The 19435-nt window shown below is 38.2% G+C and overlaps 1 protein-coding gene across 4 annotated transcripts in view; it reads left to right on the top strand.

The window, feature by feature from the left end:
* The window catches only part of pfkfb3 (6-phosphofructo-2-kinase/fructose-2,6-biphosphatase 3), a 31315-nt gene extending 17361 nt beyond the window's left edge, over positions 1-13954 (top strand). For 2 of the 4 annotated variants that reach the window (XM_015352401.2, XM_015352399.2), the window contains exons 2-17: positions 3182-3307; positions 3433-3529; positions 3612-3678; positions 4210-4284; positions 4615-4671; positions 4944-5068; positions 5611-5818; positions 6227-6373; positions 6507-6611; positions 7537-7666; positions 7924-7986; positions 8265-8329; positions 8698-8874; positions 9364-9386; positions 10416-10466; positions 11326-13954. In XM_015352401.2, coding sequence (XP_015207887.1) covers positions 3182-3307; positions 3433-3529; positions 3612-3678; positions 4210-4284; positions 4615-4671; positions 4944-5068; positions 5611-5818; positions 6227-6373; positions 6507-6611; positions 7537-7666; positions 7924-7986; positions 8265-8329; positions 8698-8874; positions 9364-9386; positions 10416-10466; positions 11326-11332 — 1523 coding nt within the window. In that variant the 3' untranslated portion in view covers positions 11333-13954. The remainder of the gene's footprint in view (positions 1-3181; positions 3308-3432; positions 3530-3611; positions 3679-4209; positions 4285-4614; positions 4672-4943; positions 5069-5610; positions 5819-6226; positions 6374-6506; positions 6612-7536; positions 7667-7923; positions 7987-8264; positions 8330-8697; positions 8875-9363; positions 9387-10415; positions 10467-11325) is intronic. The other 2 variants (XM_006633287.3, XM_015352400.2) reach the window with 2 other exon arrangements.
* The last annotated feature ends 5481 nt before the right edge of the window (positions 13955-19435 follow it).

The raw sequence follows: 19435 nt of genomic DNA, 5'->3' as shown, positions 1-19435 counted from the left end.
CTGCTTTAAGGATGTTAATTCCCCCGCCCCCCAAAAAGGCCTTCATGGAAATGTACCGGCGTTTAACTAAAGCTTACAGTTCAGGGTTGTCGCTAGGATGATTAATATTGCTTTACATTCTGACGGTGAATACTGCGAAAGCGCTTAGATTCACATTTCAATACCGCACCGTGTCATGAGAGGCTCCCGGTTACCATAAAGGGGCGGGGGCTCGAGTCCGCGCGCCGAGCGAGGCGTTGGGGGGGGCTCGAGACCGAGCTTAGTCACCTTCTTTGTGTCCGGCATTCTGATGAGCCAGATCTCGCTGCACGCGGAGCTGGAAGGGGTTGCTATAGCAACCACGGCGACTCCGGCTTCCCGTTATGGAGCGGTGAAGCTCGGAAACGACGCGCAGGCGCACGGGAGAGGGACGGGGGGAGTTCTGCGCTGAAGCTTCGTCATCCAGTGATTGGGATAAGCAGATTTCTTCAGCGCTCCGGGGCTGCTCTAAAGAAAGATAGCAGAGGGAGAAGTCGGACGCAATGTGCTGGTCAAATGACGTCAGCAACGGGGGCTTTCGTAAAGCAGGGACTCTGTTGCGTGGGTGTTTTTTTTAGAATACAGCCCCTTATTAACTAGTCGTTTTTAATCCTGCGTGGTTTTAACTTCTATCATTTGCTTTCCGCATAACATGAAAAAGTTCCTTTTATACCTTTATGTGAAAGGACGTTGGTTTTTTCTAGCAATGAATGCGGTCTTGTTGATCTATCATTATACTCCAGTTTAGAAAACCATTTAGGGATTGCAATTTAGTGTCGAATCTTCCAATATTAAAAGATCTTTTGCAACATAATTGAACTGTTCTTACTCTGCTACCGTTTCCGAAACGCAGGTTTTGGTTTTAGTTGGCAACACCATCCTTCATTTTTAATAAGGACATTGGATCAAAATGAAATGGCAGTTCCCGTTTGTATTTTATCCTGTTAAATAAAATGCTTTACTTGTACACATTGCGATGGATAGTATTTGTATCTTCCAAGTTATGAATTGTGGGTGATGCTGGCTTTATGGTAAAGTTGCTTACAGAAATATTCAAATGTAAAAATGTGAACACCTTGACACAGTAGCCTGGAAGATGCTGTGTATTAAACAGTTTGTCAGGTAACCTGTACCTTAACAAAGTTCAGTTAAGGCTAAAGAGTTTCATCAAGTTTTTCTTTTAACTGCATTTCACCTGATCTAAAACTGCAATGATGCAAGTCACTTTCTGACCTCAAAATTACTTCAGCCTCTGCGTTGTAATAACTTTGTAAAAAAGGTTCTGCAATGTAGTTTTCTTTACTTGCAACATGATCCCCTTTTCCCTGTTCTTTTTAGGTTTGTAAGAAAAAGCATTTATACCTGATCTAATTCATTGTTTTTTTTTAATGTAGTGATAGTTCATTGTCATTTATAAAGTGCTTAATTTCTAAGTCAATACCAATTGCGAAGTCTAATCCAAGACGGTGATCATGTGCCCTTTCTCGTGTGCTCAGACGGGCCAGATCGCAGAGGGATTACTGTACCCACATATCCTATCCCATTGCTCCTTGATGCTATTTAAGGAATCGGTCATGAGACAAGTACATTGGATGAGATTTGTTTTTTGCTGACTTGCTTTTGCTATGCATTGTCATTTATTTATATACTAGATGTCCCGAGAAGATCCGCATTACTTCATGAGAAGGTTCTTCATTTTAAGAATTATGTGAATTGAATTGTGCTTTTGAAACAGCATGTACTTTTCCTCTTGGAAGAGTAGTGACTAGGACATCTGCAGATATCCCTAACTATAGGGTAGCGATGGCGTAATGGGCTTTTGACATAAGTCTAAGATTCATTCCCTGACTTCATGTCTCTGAGTCAAAGTGTTTTTCCCCCCCAAACTGTTTATTAACCAGCATTTGGTAAATCCAGTATGAAGAAATTGTAACTTCTGTTTTCCTTATGTCAGCCCTGGGACATCACCAGCAGTTCAGGGAGAGAAGTGGGAAGCTGCTTCCACTCTTGAATTAAATAGGCTGGATTGTACAAGCCCCTAGGGGAGTGTAACCAGTATACGGGGTGATCATTCACCCTCTAACAGACGATGCCAGGAGCTTTTGAATGACCTATTAGCCAGGAGCTTGGTTTAATACCTCAGTCTATGGATGACCCCTCCCGTGAACAGAGTCCTTGGTCTCCTTACTGGGACATTGGAAAGTCTGGTCTCGATGGAAGTGTTACCCACTGGTCCACCAGCAATGCTTAGAACAGAGTCCTGAATTACCTTGGTGGTCCTCTATCCCTGTGCTGACCAGGCACATCTTTGATTATTTACATCACACTGGAAGGCTGGAATATATTTTACTAGATTCAGTACAATTTTTTTTATCCCTCTTAAGAAGTTAAAGTGGGAAATAAAATATATATTTTTAAAAAAACCCACTGCTGCTGCTGCTGCTGGTGAAATAGTATCTGCTTTTATCTTTTGTTCATCACTGATGCAATTTATTTGCACTGTTTCTGGTTCACCTTATCTGATGTTCCAGGCAGATTATAGATTTAATTCCATGCTTTGGGGGGGGGGGGTCATTTTTATTGCCGCAGAGCAGCGACCATGTGTAGGTGCTGCACATGCTTCTAGTACAGGCTGCTGAGTGCACAACAGATCTGTACTCTCCTCCCTCGGGTGAGGTCAGTGAAGCGAGGGTTTAGACATGATTGCTTGCGAGAGGGTGTTCAGTGGAGGGAGTGACCCAATTTCAGTTGCTTCAGATTAGATTTGTCTGTCGTGTTGTAGTGAGGAATGGGCTAGGGATGTTGGTGGTGCCGGATTGACCTAAAGTGAAGACCCAACAACTATAGACCTAAGTGTTTATTTAAATAATAAATGAGGTAGAGGAAATTCCATCTCCAGAGTGTGTTAGGGATGGTATTAAGCCTTTTTAATTAAGGGCAGGTTTTGTGGATTTCAGTAGATGTGAGACTTCAATGCCAGTTCCAAATGATGCTTTTAAAGATGGATTATGAACATGCTGGCCTGTATTGCTGACTTGCGAAAATAATCTCAAAACCCTCTGTGAAGGTGCAGTTTGACATGTTTATGGCATGACATGTAAGGTGCTTCTCTGTTGCCTTGGCTACAGGACTAATTCAGTTTTTCTGTACTCTTCTAACACAGCTGGCGATCCCCGTCTAACCAATTCTCCCACTGTGATTGTTATGGTTGGCCTGCCTGCTCGAGGGAAGACCTACATCTCCAAGAAGTTGACGCGCTACCTCAACTGGATCGGAGTCCCCACTAAAGGTACCCTGTAATGAACACTGAACATCATTGCCATGGTCATGAGTAGCTGTCCAAGTCGTAACTCTAGGCAATTGTGGTGGTTTATTGCCTGGATAAAACTCTTGTTTGTTTTTGTTTTGCTGCAGTGTTCAATGTTGGGGAGTATCGCCGGGAAGCAGTCAGACATTACAGCTCCTATGACTTCTTCAGGCCAGATAATCAAGATGCCATGAAAATTCGACAGTGAGTTGAAACTTTTTTTCGTGAACAGTTGAGCTGCAGTTCTGTTATCAGGAATTATTTAAACTTTTTTTTTTGTTCGCAGACAATGTGCCTTAGCTGCTTTAAGAGATGTCAAATCCTACCTTACTGAAGAAGGTGGTCACATCGCTGTAAGTCTTTCAGATTTTTTTCAGAACCTGTATACAATACAAACATTTGTGGATTGTAATTTTGACCTGATTTTAGAGTACTATTGTCACATTTTCTTAAATTGGAAGCTTGTTTTGTGGTGTTAGTATATGAATGATGACAAATCTCTTGAAAAGTGACAAGGATAAATGTATATTGGTCACACCGCTTGCAAAGTCTTATTTTTATTAAAAGATAGCTGCATCTTTTAGTAAGTCTCAGTGGTTTCGCTGCAGTAGTAACACTGAATAAATTGTAGCATACTGAAAAAGAAGTCTAGATTTCTCATAAGAGACTGACTGAACCTTTGCTTATAACAACCCATTTTACTTTCGCAATCTGGTTATAGTGATGTGATTTCTGCATTTTCGAAGAATACTGAATGGAAGAAGTACTGCCTAAGGCTTGGTCTCAAAACTGTTTTGGTTATTCCTAAGACCAAAGAGTGTTGATATAATCGCACGTCTTATGTCTGCCCTTTCAGCCAGGTTCATTTACTGTTCATCTTGTAGGTCTTTGATGCCACCAACACCACGAGGGACAGGAGAGACCTGATCCTTCATTTTGGCAGTGAGAATGGATTTAAGGCAAGGCAATCTCTTAGCTCTTCATTGGGGAAAAATCTTTCTTGATTTTAATTCAAATCACATTTCTATGTGCGGTCATCAATTGTGTTATGCTTAGAGAGATGCGCTACTCTGAAGTCTTCACCAGTACATTTAAACATATTTTAGCACTTGTACATTGTGTGATAGTGACAGCATGTATGCCGGGTAGTGCTGATGTGGACCCCATCATACTGCAAGAGGCAAAGATGATGGCTGAATTTTTTAAGAGGGGGAAAAATAGGTGTTTTGTAATTGTTTTTTGCAAATGGATCCTTGGAATAAACTAAGTTACATAATTTCTCTCCACAGATTTTTTTCATTGAATCGGTTTGTGAAGACCCTGATGTCGTTGCGACAAATATTATGGTGAGTCTCAACATGAACTGCTCCTTCGAGATGAATTCAAAATATGATGAGGGAGAGTGTGCTTTGCTTTAAACTTGTAGCCTTTATCCTTTTATGACCTGAAAATGACTTCAATCCAATTAAATTTCATTTTGTTTGTTGCAAGTGGGGGGGAAATGCTCCAGTGTGTAGTAGATTTTATAAGCAATGAGGTCAGCAGTAAATATGTTCTAAAATCATAAACTACTGTGCTTTTCACCTACGTAGATGTGACCTGTGCCTTTTCTTTGTAGGAAGTGAAGGTGTCTTGTCCAGATTACAAAGACTGCAACAGGACAGATGCCATGGAAGATTTCCTCAAGAGAATCGAATGTTACAGAGCTTCTTATCAGCCTCTGGATCCTGATCACTATGACCGGTATGAACTTCGTTACATTATTCTTATACACTTACACTTTAACAAACATCAGATGTATGTTTTTCTCTGAACAAAGTCGTGTTTTACTTATTTTAATGGTGGCCAATTCAAGTTGCAGCAGATGCTAGCATTGCTGCCTCACAGTACAGGGTCCCTGGGCTCAATCCCTGGGCTGCTGTCTGTATGGGGTTTGCTCTCCCTGTGTTCACATGGGGTTTTGCTGGGTGCTCCCAAAGTTCAAACACATACTTGTAGGTTGATTGGCTTGGTGGGGAAAAATGGACCTGGTGTGAATGTGTGCCTAGCTATGGACTGGCATCCCATTCAGAGTGTATCCTGCCTTAGCCTGTTTGTCAGGCTAGGCCTCGGCTCCCCTGTGTCCCTACATTTGGTTAAAGTGGTTAGAAAATGGATGTATTCTTCAAAACGTGATTTAAAACTTTTTTTTTTTGGCACGTCCACCTACACTCTGCATAAATGATACAAAGGTTTGTGACCACAGTCGACATTTTTTATATGCCTGGCTTGTGTTTCCTTCCTAGGGACCTTTGTTTCATCAAAGTCATAGACGTTGGACGGAGGTTTCTTGTGAACAGAATCCAGGACCATATCCAAAGTAAAATTGTTTACTATCTGATGAACATCCATGTGCAGCCCCGACACATCTACCTGTGTCGCCATGGCGAGAGTGAGCACAACCTTCAGGGCAGGCTTGGCGGCGACTCGGGCCTGTCTGTCCGGGGGAAAAAGGTACTTTCCAAAACCCTGCAGTGCGACTGCGATGAAATGTTTTAATACCCCTTAACCTATAGAATAAGAAGTGTAACAATGCAGAACGGGTCCTACCCCTTTTTCAGATTCTAGGTCATTGACTGTATTGATCCCTCTCCGGCATTGCCTGAATGGGGTTAGTATCATACTGTGTATATTTCAGTGCCCAGTTTGTCATTAGTTACACCTGCAACTTTACAGTAAACATATGGATCTTGTTTGTACATCTTAAATAGTTAGGTAACATTCGTAAGGCTTGTGCATGCTATCATTAAAGACTGGAAACAAATATGTGGTTTGTGGAGAACAAGCAAGAATTCCTGGAATGTGCTGGATGCCGGCGTGTTGGCACTTCAGTAATCCTGACCTCTTCTCACCTTTGTCTAGTTTGCTGGAGCACTGTCCACGTTTCTGGAAGAGCAGAACCTAAAGGACCTCAGAGTTTGGACAAGCCAGATGAGGAGGGCAATACAGACTGCTGAGGCCCTGGGAGTCCCATACGAGCAGTGGAAATCTCTTAATGAGATTGATGCTGTGAGTTTTTGTTTTTCTCAGTAGGAAATGGAACCAAAATAACATTTTCCCCGCAAGGGGAAATAAGTTTGCTTTTTAAAGAAAGTTGTGGCTTGAATTGCTTATTAACTCTCCTAAATGTTTGTTGCTGCAGGGCGTGTGTGAGGAAATGACTTATGAAGAAATTAAAGAGCAGCACCCTGAGGAATTCGCTTTGCGTGATCAGGACAAATACTATTACCGCTATCCAAAAGGAGAGGTATGTGTTTTTTATTACTCTTCTGTCTTTTTTTTCTTTCTCTGATGTGGCATTTCAGTTTGCATTGCCCTTTTCAGTTGTAAGTTGTGCCGTTTTTGAAGGGGTTGTGTGCCTATACAATGTTAAAGTATGACGAATGGAAGTCCGTGAAAAAGGACAAATTGTAAGTGGGAGGGTTGTTCAAGGATACTGCTTAAGGCTGGTATTCCTACACAGCCACACCTGCTTTCTTTTCCAGCACTGAAGTGTTATTTGGTTGGATCAGTATTTGGGGATTGGTGGGCTAATGTTTTGAAGAGCTTCTGTCTCTAATTGATGCTAACCAATCATTTCCAAACTAAAGTAAAAGAGCTGTTTTGTGTGTTGCCTAGGTTTCAGATTTATGATGATAGGAGCACTTTTGAAAGAGATATATATATATAGATTTCATTTTTAAAATCCTATCCTCGGTTAGTTTATAGATCACTTTTCCTCCTAAAGCATCCAATGCTGGTTTTTTGTTTTGTTCGTGGATTTAAAATGTCGAGGGCACATTTTAACGTTATCAGGTCTGAGTGGAACCATTCTTACACAAACAAAATAGTTTTGGTAATGGATTTTTTAAAAAAAGGCTCTGACCAGACCATCAGTCTCTGGAAGTGTTGGATTTAAGAGCGTGTGGGTGTAATGGCGTTAATCTTTTTTTAGGCCTAAAATGACTCATTATGCTTTCCTTAATTTAAACATTGCCCTACGAACAGTGGTGCTAATGACCTGCAGTTATGTAGGCATCTTTTTAAATTGTTCTTCCTCTTCTCTTTCGTTTTTGTGCTTAAGCATGCAAAAGACATTTCATTCATCTTAATTATAAAAGAGTATTCCTGTTTTTTTGTTGTTTTTTTTTTACCTGATGGCCTAACCATGGACTTTATCTGCATATCTGTAGTCTTACCAGGACCTTGTGCAGCGGTTGGAGCCTGTCATCATGGAGTTGGAGAGGCAGGAGAATGTGCTGGTTGTCTGCCATCAAGCTGTCATGAGGTGTCTTCTGGCTTACTTCCTGGACAAGAGCGCAGGTATGTTGTTTCCTTTTATCTATACGACTGCGTAAAGGAAATGAGTTCTACATCAGTCTGTCGTGCTGAACATTTGCAATGTCATTTATCTTTCTAAATATTTAGGAGGTATTTTGTTGGGATGATTAGTCGTTGCATTGCACTAAGTAATATTTTCATATAAATGCCTGGGTAAATGGTTGTAATTTGGGATTGTTCTCAATCACAATCCTAAATTATGGGCACAATGCTACTAATGTTTTAATTCTGTATTTCAGATGAGATGCCCTACCTCAAGTGCCCTCTGCATACAGTATTGAAACTCACTCCAGTTGCTTATGGTAAGCTGCAGTCTTTTATTTATTTTCTGTGTTTTGTTTTCACCTTGTACTGCCTATAAAGAATGTAATGAAAGAGCAATCTGTTTTTGTAAATGGTTCCACAGGAATCAAAAGATACATGTCCTATTTACAAATGTTTGGATTTTCGAGAAGTTTTTCCAAGTCTGCATCTCTTGAGAAGTTGTTTGAAGCAATAGCCCACTGATTTGAGATGCTACGGTGGGGTTTCATTTTATTGGGTTTGTCATTCTCAGCAATATTTGTCTAATCTTTTGAAGGCTGCAAAGTTGAATCCATCTGCTTGAATATTGAGGCAGTGAACACGCACAGGGAGAGACCAGAGGTAAGCACTGGCTGTACAGTCCCTCCAGTGTGTTCATGTACTCTGAGATTGTCATAGGAGTAAATGCCTTTGCTGTTGGAGGCATGGCTATGCTAACACCAGCAGGATACTGCTTTGCTGGCCCTTTTCCCCCTTTGCTGTTTGTGGTTAAGCAACAACCTAAATTCAGTAATTATGGCAAAGTGAGTCTAGCTGAGTTTGTATAGTTACACCATGCATTATATGACCATACTTCATTGCTAATGTTAAAATGCAGTTCTAGAGCGTGATTTGTTAATCTTATTTAGCTAGATCAGGGGCAACAGGGAGCTTTGCTTGCTGTGACTTTCTCTGCTCTGCTGACCTCGTCTTCTCCTTGCTTTGAGCAGGATGTAAGGAAGGGCCCCAGCACGCTCATCAGGAGAAACAGTGTCACCCCGCTGGCCAGTCCCGAGCCTACTAAAAAACCCCGAATTAAGAGCCTAGATGATCACATGCCATCGACCTCGTCTGCAGCTCTGCCAGTGTGCGCAGCTTCTGAAATTCCCACTTCTCTACCTGGACAAGTTAGTTCACTCTTCTCTTCCTATCTGTGGTTGTTTTCTACACATTTGACTTCTTTTAAACAAATTTAGGCTTTTACCTCAAGTGCGATCCAACAGGCCTTCACGTACAGTTATTGTTTGAACCTGTGAAACAGTGCATAAAAACCGTGGATTGTACATCGGCTAAACCAAAGCCTCTGTGGAAAATGACACATTTTAAGTGTTGATTTGGCACTCAGTAGGTTCATTTTTATTTTTAGGTCCTGCACACTGAAAATGTTTGTTACATTGTAAATGTGCCTATGGTCTGCCATTTTAAAAAAGGTTCTGGAAGCATTGTTCTGCACAGAGCTGCTTCTTCAAGGCTTAAGTAACATCTGGTTCAGTCTTCTACATGTTACTTTGTTATCCTTTTAAAGCCTTTTTCTGCCCACTGCTTGAAGAATCCTGTTTTGCCTGTAACTTCTTGCCTTTAAGTAACACTTTCAAATTCTTCTTTTCGTTTTGCAGCATTGGCTTGGCAAAGCTTGTCTGTAAGTACTGCTTCTTTCTTTTTTTACTGTGGTGATTAGCATTTCCTCTACTGACCCCAGAGTTCCAGTCTGGCAGGACCTTGCGACCACAGGACACTGAAATGAAAGCATTGTTCTCATCGGACCCTCTGATCCACACAGCAATGACACGAACACATAGTGAGGGACTAATAGGGAGGGATTTGGAGTCGGATGGAGCAGCAATCAAACTGCCACCAACCCATCATTGGTGTTGCTCCATTTAAATAAAGCACTTTTCAACATTTCCAAATTGTATTAAAAAGGTCTTGGTGTATAGCGGCAACCACCTGTTTGTAAATCTGCTATACAAAATAGTTTACATTTCCTTTTATGTTATTATTCTATAATCAATCCTTGCATGTCTGTAACATATCCAGCTTAATATTCAGTGTAAAGAAAGACCTGTTTTACAGTACCTGCCTATGGGTTTTGGCTACAAAGCTTTCTTCCATGTGCTTTATAGCCTGCGTGCTGAAATTGGACCTTACTAACTAACTAACTACTTGTTGCAACTCCCTGCTTTCAGTGGTAAAGTGGCTCTTTCACAGTCTGTCTCCCTAGTATAGTCATTTATTTATAGGTAATATGAGTTCCAGGGGGAGAAGTTGGGAAGATTGTTTTACAGCCATCTTGTGGGCAAATGCACAGTAGTAACTTCAATACTGTTGCAATGGAAAAATAAGACAAAACATCATTGGGCAACTGAAGCAGAGACTGTTTTCTTCCCCCTCCCCCAAATACAGCCGTTTATTTAGAAAATCATGGATTTCTTTTGTATGCAAATACATCAGTTTTATAACCCTTCAAGGAGTCTTTTTAAAACTGAATGTGTGAAACCTATTGGGAGTTGTTCAGAACATAATTACACAATTTTGTGCATACTTGCCCTCTTCTTTGTTAAAGTTGTCTGCATGTTCATAACAGCTGCAATGTCAGGTTTGCCTGCTTAATACACACTGACCTTTTTCACTCATGATTTTCTTTCTCTTTTTCTTTTTCTGCTTAAAGACGAACAGTTTTCCATTATCTCAAAGTTATCTCCTTGCTAGTGTTTCAAAGGTAAAAGGCTTGTTGGCTGAATCTTGATCTTAAAAGTGACCTTGTAGAGTAGCTTAGCAAATGAAATTCATTTAGCCAAGCAGTTAAGCAGTATTTTCTCTTGTTTTCTGAAGATGGTTACGCTGCATAAAGATCTTTTTCTATCGGGATTAACAACTTTTCTCCTAAAATCTTGATTTACATTATAAAAGTTCTTTTTCAGTAAATTTCACATGTGCAATTGCTTTAGATCGTGAGTCTGGGGGTGGAGGAAGTATTCGAGCACAATAAACATATAAAGGGAATCATTAAATGAAACCCACACAACCATTATACAGGAGTTTTGTATTCTGAATTGGCTTCTACCATGGGGCACAGTGCAGATTTTCTGGTTTCAAAAAGAAAAATAGTATATTCTAAGTTTCTGTTCGTATATGAAACTTGGAATCAAATGGAAAAGGCTTTTAAAATACAAAATACGTGGCTGAAGAGATGGAAAACAACAGTTCCAGAGCTATCAGTGACGTTTTGTAGCATTTTTTTGCAGATTTATTTTAAGAGGTTACAGACTTTTTTGGTACTATTCCTGCTTGGTTTATGAGTATGGAATTAAATGAACGAAAGTCCCTGGAAAACTGGTTAGAGTCAAAGTGTTACAGACACGTAACAGTTGAAAGTCGGGGCCTTGAAATAATGCAGGGCTTTGGTAGAAAAGCTTTAATGGTTGCGTTCAGAATTGCTTTTGCTCTGCTAGTTTGTGTATAGATCTTGCTTATGCCTTGATCTGAGCACTGTTTTCATCTGCATGTTATATAGCTTTTCTACTGCAGTTCAGACAAAGGACTTTGTTATTAAAACATTTTTTTCCCCTCCTCAACAGAACATAAAAAGGAAAACTTCGGGACTGCACGATGTCTTAGAAGATTGCCAGTGAATCTCAAAACTGCCACTCCACCTGCATTTTGGATATTGATCAGAAAAATGACCGTGACCTGTCTAAAATGGATGTCGACTTCTTCCTTTGTTTTTGTTCATTCTCGTCATCTGAACTGAAACGAACTGCTCTAGGCTCGGTGACTAATATGGATTTGATCGTTTTCATAACTATGTAAATGAATGTCTTGCCAGCATAATTTGTAAATGTTTGGAAAATGGTTTGGCAAATAAGGAAATATCTGGTTTCGGACATTTTTCTTGGTACCTGTAAATAGTGTGTGTGTACAGTTCAAGTGAAAGATGATGGTTCAATAAACCTATTTATATTAACGTTTGTAGAACTGAGAAACAAGAAGGGAGAAATCTTGTTCCTTTGTTTTACAACTGTGGTTCAGTAAAGGCTTTAGCCTGAGTTTACAATGATGTTGAAAGAAAATGCTGATTTTGCTCTACATAAAAGAAACATTATGTCCTAGTACCCATCAAATACAGTATGTATTGTAATTGTAGCCTGTTAGGTTGGAGAAAGTTGCTCTGGCAGTCTTAAAACTGTCATTGTTATTAGATGAAGAGAAAGTTTTTAATAAAAACTGAAGACCTTTTCCCCTACCACCACCACAATCTACATGACTGCACTTTTACAAACTAAACTTTAACCAAAATGCACCTTCAGTGTAGCTCCAAACTTGTTTTTGGGACTTATTGTGCTGGATAAGAATGCACTATTGCGAAAAAATGCTATCACATCCTAGAAACGTTAATAAAAAAAAATATAGACCATGTATCAAATACCAATTGTTCCTCTACTACAGCTTGGAATGTATAATTTGTCTTGACGTGAGTTGAGCTCTGCTTATTTTATAATTGGGGTTTCAGTCACATGGGTCAGGACAGGCTTATACCCAAAATGACCTGTAAATGTTTACAGCTTTAGTCCACTGTAACCAAATTTTTGTTTGTCTGTACCAAGCAAGCATTAAAGCTAGGACCTGGATTAAGTCAAAAACTTCAGACCACCTGCACATTGTAGCTCGGTGACAGTTTTCCACTGGGTAAGAAACCAGACCTTTCTGGCAAAGAGGAAGCTATGGCCAAGAGCCGGCATTGTCTCGGAGCCTTCATTTAATTTGGTTCTAGGCATCCTTTTTCCAAAGCTAATAATGGGATGACAAGGAATGTAAAACATTTGTAGATATTTCCATTGTATTACAAAGTTTTTATATTTAAGTCTTTATTTTCTTATTTTTTATTTTTGTAATGTGGTTTTGGGCTGTCTCTGTGTGCCAGCTGGTATTAAGCGCCACAGAGTCTTTATTGAGATAAAATGATGGAGATCCTATGGAGCTCAGCGGCAGGGTACTAACCAGCTTATAACTGGAAATGATGGCTTGACTGAAGTAGCCCCTTTTTATTTTCAAACCTTAATTTATTTTGACCATTTTTCTTGATTGTTTTTTTAAATGTATTTTTAAAGCATGTCAGAATGATGAGCTCTGTATGTTACTTCACTTTATAAATTGGGTCTGTTGGTGTACGTGCTGCGATTTTTGTTTTTCTTCTTCCAAGAAATATTAAGCAATATTGTTGTGTGACTGGAATCGATGGTTGAGTTTTGTAAGGGATATATCTGGGAAAATTAAGTATTTTCTTCTCGGAATTGTAAATTATAATGTCCTTAGTGATGCCGTACGCTGTCAAGTGGATAGGTTTGAAAGAGGTTAACCACAGTGCCTAGTGCGTGACTTGCACAGTGAACACTGCTTTATTAATGAAGTTGCACGATTAAAGGGCTGGAAATTAGAATCTTGGCCCTTAGCTCGTTAAGTGTTGCACTTGCTACTCTTCTGTTCTTATTTTTATGTATCATTTTAGTTTTTTTTTGTAGAACTTGTGATTATTTTTTGTTAGCTTAGGTATGTACCTGATTCTTTACCAGTTTATTTACCAATGCTGCTTATTTTATAGATGTAAGATGGTGCTCATCATTTTAATGATGTACTTACCATCCCTTTTTACAGAAATCTGCAGTGTAACTTCTAATCAAACTTACCCTTTTAGGAGGGAAATTATTGGAGGGAAAGCTACTTAATATTTGAACATGAGTGTAGAAATGTTATTTAATTTCAAGCAAGTGAAAAGTTCCAGCTTTATTTTTATAAGCAGGTTTCATTACGAATGCACTACGGACAGCTCTGAGGCTACTGAATTCTTGAAGCATTCTTTAAGTAGAGCAAATTGCATTACAGTGTTAATCTAATGGTAATAGATCTGTTTCCTTCATTAAACTGCCTAAACAGAACAAAAATCGGCTACATGCAGTCAGGTGACTTTTGTTTGCTTCTTATACTTGAATATTTTTAGGTTTTGAGCAGTTAGACTTATTTATTTGTATCTAAACTTTTTTTTGGAGACCTGCAGTACGTAGTTGTGGCATCAATCCTGTTGTGTGTACTCTTAATTGTCTGAGGTATGCTTGTGATGAAAGGAAGTGACTGTGTTGAGAGAAACAGGGTATGCCTTTCAGAAATTTGTATATTTTGCAGTTGCTGGACCAATAAATTCTTTAAACATCATACTGTTTCAGTTTTTTTTATGAAAGTACTTGCATCTAATATAATACAACATCCAATAGAGAGTCACTCCACTATTGTAACTTTTTTTTTCTATTATAAAGCCTCTCCAGGTAACTTTTGTTTTTACTTAGGGGCCCTGCCACATTTGTTTTTAGTACCCTGAATATATACTTTATGGAGTCTTTTGAGATAGTTAAAACACTGGAACTAATGGCCACAAATATTATCTTTGGTAATTTTACATGCTAGCAACACAAAACTACCTGCATGATTAATCAATTCCTTACACTTATAGCGCTTTTTCTCAAAGCATCAGTTATCACCACAGCAGACACAGATCAACTATCTTAAATTCTAGAAAATGGAATTGGGAACATCCTCCATGTAAAAGAAATGGATTTAAGTTGGAAGAATGAGAGGACTGATTAATCCATTGAACTGGAAATCAATATCTACACAGCTTTAACGACAACTGTGCTCTTGTGTGGCCCTGAATATTGGAACTAAGCAAAAGATTGGACAAATCTTATTACAACGTGAATTAAAATGGTGAAGTCCAGGGGAATGTAGTATGAAGATGGCAGTACTATAGAAATATTTCTGGATGCTTTTTGGTCATGTGAGAACATATTACAAATGAGGGAACACTTTGAACAGACATATACTGTAGGTCCTACTGTCTCAAAAATAGCTAATTTAATGCCCAGCCATAGAAAAGCTGAGAAAATGGAATCAAGTAATGGTAATATAGACCACTTTAATGACTTCTATTGCATCTAATGTAATGCAAACAATTGTAAGATCTAAACTACAGGTTATAACATACTAGGGAGAAGTCAACATTGATTTACAAAAGCTGGTTCTTGCCTAACCAAATTGTTAGCTGTAATCATGTCATATTTAGATTTTCAGTTATAGTTCTTCATAAAAGATCAATTCTTAAATTGCAGGAGATTTCACAGAAATGTGAGTATTTGAAATGTGAATTAGCTATTGCATGCAAAACAGGAGACAGATAAGAGATAAATACATTGGGGTTCTGTAGTTAGTGGAGTACTGCAGGGATCTGTACTAGGACCAGCATACTAGGACCACTGCTGGTCTTAATTAACAAGTGATTTCGATTCTTATACAGTTACTAAGGTAGTCACGTTTAGTGGTAATGCCAAATAGGAGGATTAGCAAACACTGTAGATGCAACAGATTGGATAAAATTCATTACTGCACAAACGCCTGACAATTTTCTCCAGAGATAGTACAGGGTATTGCATGCAGGTATTAAAAACCTAAAGTATAAAAGCAAAATAGGAAATGATGAACAGGAAGAGAGCTTACAAAACACTGGTGGTTATTCTGATACCATCATTTACATCTAAACAATGTGGGGAAGCAGTTAAATAGCACACACAAGCCTTGGAGACAGTATATACTTAAAAGTTTACAATGCAGTAAAAAGGCCTCCTTTGGAATATTGTGTGCATTTTTTGTCACCAAGGTTTAGAAAAGGCATTGCTGCTCTGGAATCAGTCCGGAAAAGAACAACCAAATACTGTACATCCTGGGCCTAAATAGAATGTCTTACACTTACAGGCAGAAGAAAATAAACCTTTTCGTCTTGAACACTGAACCAGATACAAGTACAGTATTAAACATCCTCAAAGGCATGATCAAAGTCAACCCAGCACACTTCTTCAGAATGAAAAGTGAAATAAGAATCAGACAGCACATGCTGAAACTAAATGGAAGTGCATTTAAACTGAGAAGACAAGGCATATCTTAACACAGTGGATTGTGGGAGCTTGTAACAAGCTACCCCATCTTTGTGAGGCTGATACCTTGGCTTCTTTCAAGAAACAATTAGTTACTATAAACCGAATGGAACAGATAGGCCAAGTGGCTTCCCCGTAATCATTCTTATGTTCAGTCTTTACGTTAATCTAAATCCTTTTTAATTTTCCTTTGAAGCTTTGCAGCATCTCCAGTGTTTGATGAGCCTTCTGTTTTGACCCAGTTTGCAACTAAAAAAGCAGTGGTCTAAAAACATATCCATGTGGTACTCTGCTAATCAGATCATGCCAGTTTGAGCATTCACACCTTGTCTATAATGTTTTGTATCATTAATCAGTTCTCAACAAAAAGGTACATGCATTACTTTGAATTCCTAACACCTGAAAATCAGTCTTTTATGATAAACAGAAGTTTTCAGGAAATCTATGCAACAGTATATGCTCTTTATCTATTGCTGCTCTTGCTTATTAAAAGAACTCCAACATTTGTAAAACAGGATTTTTTTCTTTCTTAAATAAATGTTGACTATCTCCTAGATGTGATTAATAAAGTCCATAATTTGTTCAGTTATGTTCCCCTTTTAATGCATGGGTGTTACATTAGCAACTTTCTAGTCTGCAGTGTTATTCCTGTTCTGAATGACTACTGGAAGTTTGGTTAATGGTCTATGAATAACATCTCTTGTTATAATAGGAAGAATCTCCTGGAGATTTGTTTATCTCAAGTGGTCCTTGAGCATGCAGAACATCTTTCTCTTCAATGCTTATTAAATACAGTTGTTATAATAGGAAGAAGATCCTGGAGATTTGTTTATCTCAAGTGGTCCTTGAGCATGCAGAACATCTTTCTCTTCAATGCTTATTAAATACAGAGTTCTGTCTTTTCTCACCCTGTCATCCTTGATGAAAACCTGAGTGAATATTGAATACATTTTTCTTTAATTATATAAAAGCTTTCTCAGTATCTCAGACACTTAATAGTTAATCCCAAACTGTTGTTTTGTTGTTATAATACCAAAAAACACTTTTATTTGACACTGTGATTTACACTATGTTGAGTAGAACTTTTTTCCTGCCTAACATAAATTAGGTTAGAGATAAGGTTTAAAGGTCCGATAAGATAAGGCTGTTCTAAATTTGGCTAGTAGAGTATCTTATGCTTCCAGGCCAGTCATTTTATAAAGAATCCTCTTAAGGAGGTAAAACATTCTGGGTAACCATCCAAGGGACTTCCTTTAAGCTACTTAAATAGAAGTGAATTGGTCTGAATAACATCAACAGAGAACATTTCAGTATTCAAACGCTCAATGAACCACATACAACAAGCCTATGGGGAGATCTTGTTTGGAGATCAGAGTGCTTATCCTAAAATATAGGAGAAACTTATTTGTAATCTAAGCTTCATCTTGATTTTAAATAAAATCATAAATCATAAATTTAATAAAACATACAACAAAAAGAAACATAATATTCCTTTAAAAGTATTGGATTCCAAACATATTTTAAGTGCAATGTAAGCAAAATTTAGAAAATCAGTATGAAACACGAGGTTATAATACAAATAAGGAAGACAACTAATAGTGTTGTTTGAGAGTTATGGAGTTAAACCTCCTTGCACATCTCTACCCTTCTAATCTTAAAGATCTGCAAGAAAGAAAGATGTGAATAAAGACTTACCCCAAGGTTAGGTGTTAGACTTTAGGCTAGAACAGGTGTGGATCTGGAGTAACCACTACTGTAAAGAGCACTGCAGTTACTGGGGACCATGTAACCCTTCATCTTTTTGTGATATTGTATAGAGTATATGTAATATTTCATGAAACGACAGCTGTTATAACTTTACACCTCAACTCTGTCATATTGAAGAGCAGAGTTCTTGTTTCTGTATGAATATTCAGACATGTGTTTTGTGATTTGTTGTTTAATTTACTGTTAAGTGGACACTCAAACATTTTACGTTTGCAGAGGCCTCTCCTAGTCAGGGTAGTCAGACTGCTCACTTGATCAATACTTCTACAAAAATTTGGTTCTTATTGTTATTAACTGAAGTGTGCTGCAGCCCAGATTTACACCTGTATAATGACCCTTCATTCAATTATCCTAGCTCTGTCTAGACTTTGGTGAGCGCCTTTGCCCCAAGGAGCTGAATTCAAATCCTCTTTCTCAGACGGAAGACTCTCCGTGACCTGGGCACCGGCTGGTCTCTGATAGTGATTGCTACATTGTACCAACCACTCTGCATGCTCTCAAGACTATCATTAATTTCCTTTGCTTCTCACACGAGATGTATGTGCAACTTTAATATTTAAACCACGGGACAATGATAAATTAGATGAAATTTGAGAAATGTTTATTTAATTTGCTTTACTCAAGATGGCATATTAAACCTTGAAAGTATACATTTTATAGATACTGGACATTAAAATGAAAATGAGACTTTTTTAATACAACAGTATTTAATTTTGACTTTGCTATAGTTATTGAAGCCACGTTTAATGTACTTCTAAACTACATTTTAAAAGTTTTTACTTGTATACTTTACACATCTTGTAAGAGGGTATTAGGTTCAGCCAAAATGGCTGCCCTTGACTGACCTGCTGCCATCTTACAATATCTGTGCATTTTTCCATTTTACAGTACCTTTAAAGTACATTCTGAAAATGTACATTGTGTACTTTTCAACCTTTATATACCTCTCATATGCCCCATTACTCCTGTTGCATATTGAAAATAACTCTTTAACAAGTTATTTGAGGAAGGCATTTTTAAATAAATATTGTCTGTCTCCTAGAATCCTTTTGCCATACATCCAGTTGTACAGTTTAGTTCTAATTATTGTTTCTGTAGCCTTACTTGTAATAGAATTAAGACGTATTGGTCTGTAACTACTTCAGTTTTGTCACCCTTTTTTATGGATGTGGTTTGTATGGTTGTTTATATCACCTATTTTCCAGTCAATGGACAGCACTTTCTGAAATTATGTTTTGAGTCACTGTAGGATGCGTTTCGTTAACAGCCTATGGATAACATCCCAGTTTTTAAGTAGAATTTGTTTGTTTTAAGTGCTTCTAATTCCTCTCCCACGTCTTCCTTTTTTACAGTAATTTTAATATAGAACTTCTGTCTTTCCTCCACTTGAGACATGTTGGATTTCTTCCTTCGTTTTTTCCATCATCTAAATATTTCCCCTTTTTATTTCTGAGACACTTTACATAATCTTTCAGTGTTCTTTTGATTACTAGTGAAAAACATTGTGGTTATTTTATTAGCCTCGATTACAATATTCCTGTCTTCCCCTGCTTTTCAAATATCCTCTTTACTTGTGTTTGCAATTAATTATACCCCTTTTCTTATATTGGGATCATGTTCTCACTTTCCGTAGAAAGTGCTACAGTGCTTTCTTTTCTGGATTATTTTTCTTAATTGGTTTATTAAACCATCTGGGCTATTGATTTATAGTCTTAGAAGTTCTTATTCTTGAGATTAATCTGTTCTGTGCTTCATGCAGGACATCTAGAAAATGTGCCCATCCATTCTGTGCTGACTCCATACCTATTCTGTCCCATTTACTCCTAAAATGTAAAACCTTTCTTGGACTCCAAAGAGTTTCAAAATACAAAGCAGTCCTCTCAGCTGTATTTTCCTTTCCCTATCCTGATTTGAATAGATTAGATCAATACAGGCATTCCCTCTA

Source organism: Lepisosteus oculatus, chromosome 7 (assembly GCF_040954835.1).
Source record: "Lepisosteus oculatus isolate fLepOcu1 chromosome 7, fLepOcu1.hap2, whole genome shotgun sequence".
Taxonomy (NCBI): Eukaryota; Metazoa; Chordata; class Actinopteri; order Semionotiformes; family Lepisosteidae; genus Lepisosteus; species Lepisosteus oculatus.
Note: the sequence above shows the minus strand (reverse complement) of the source record. Positions and strands in the feature narration are given on the sequence as shown.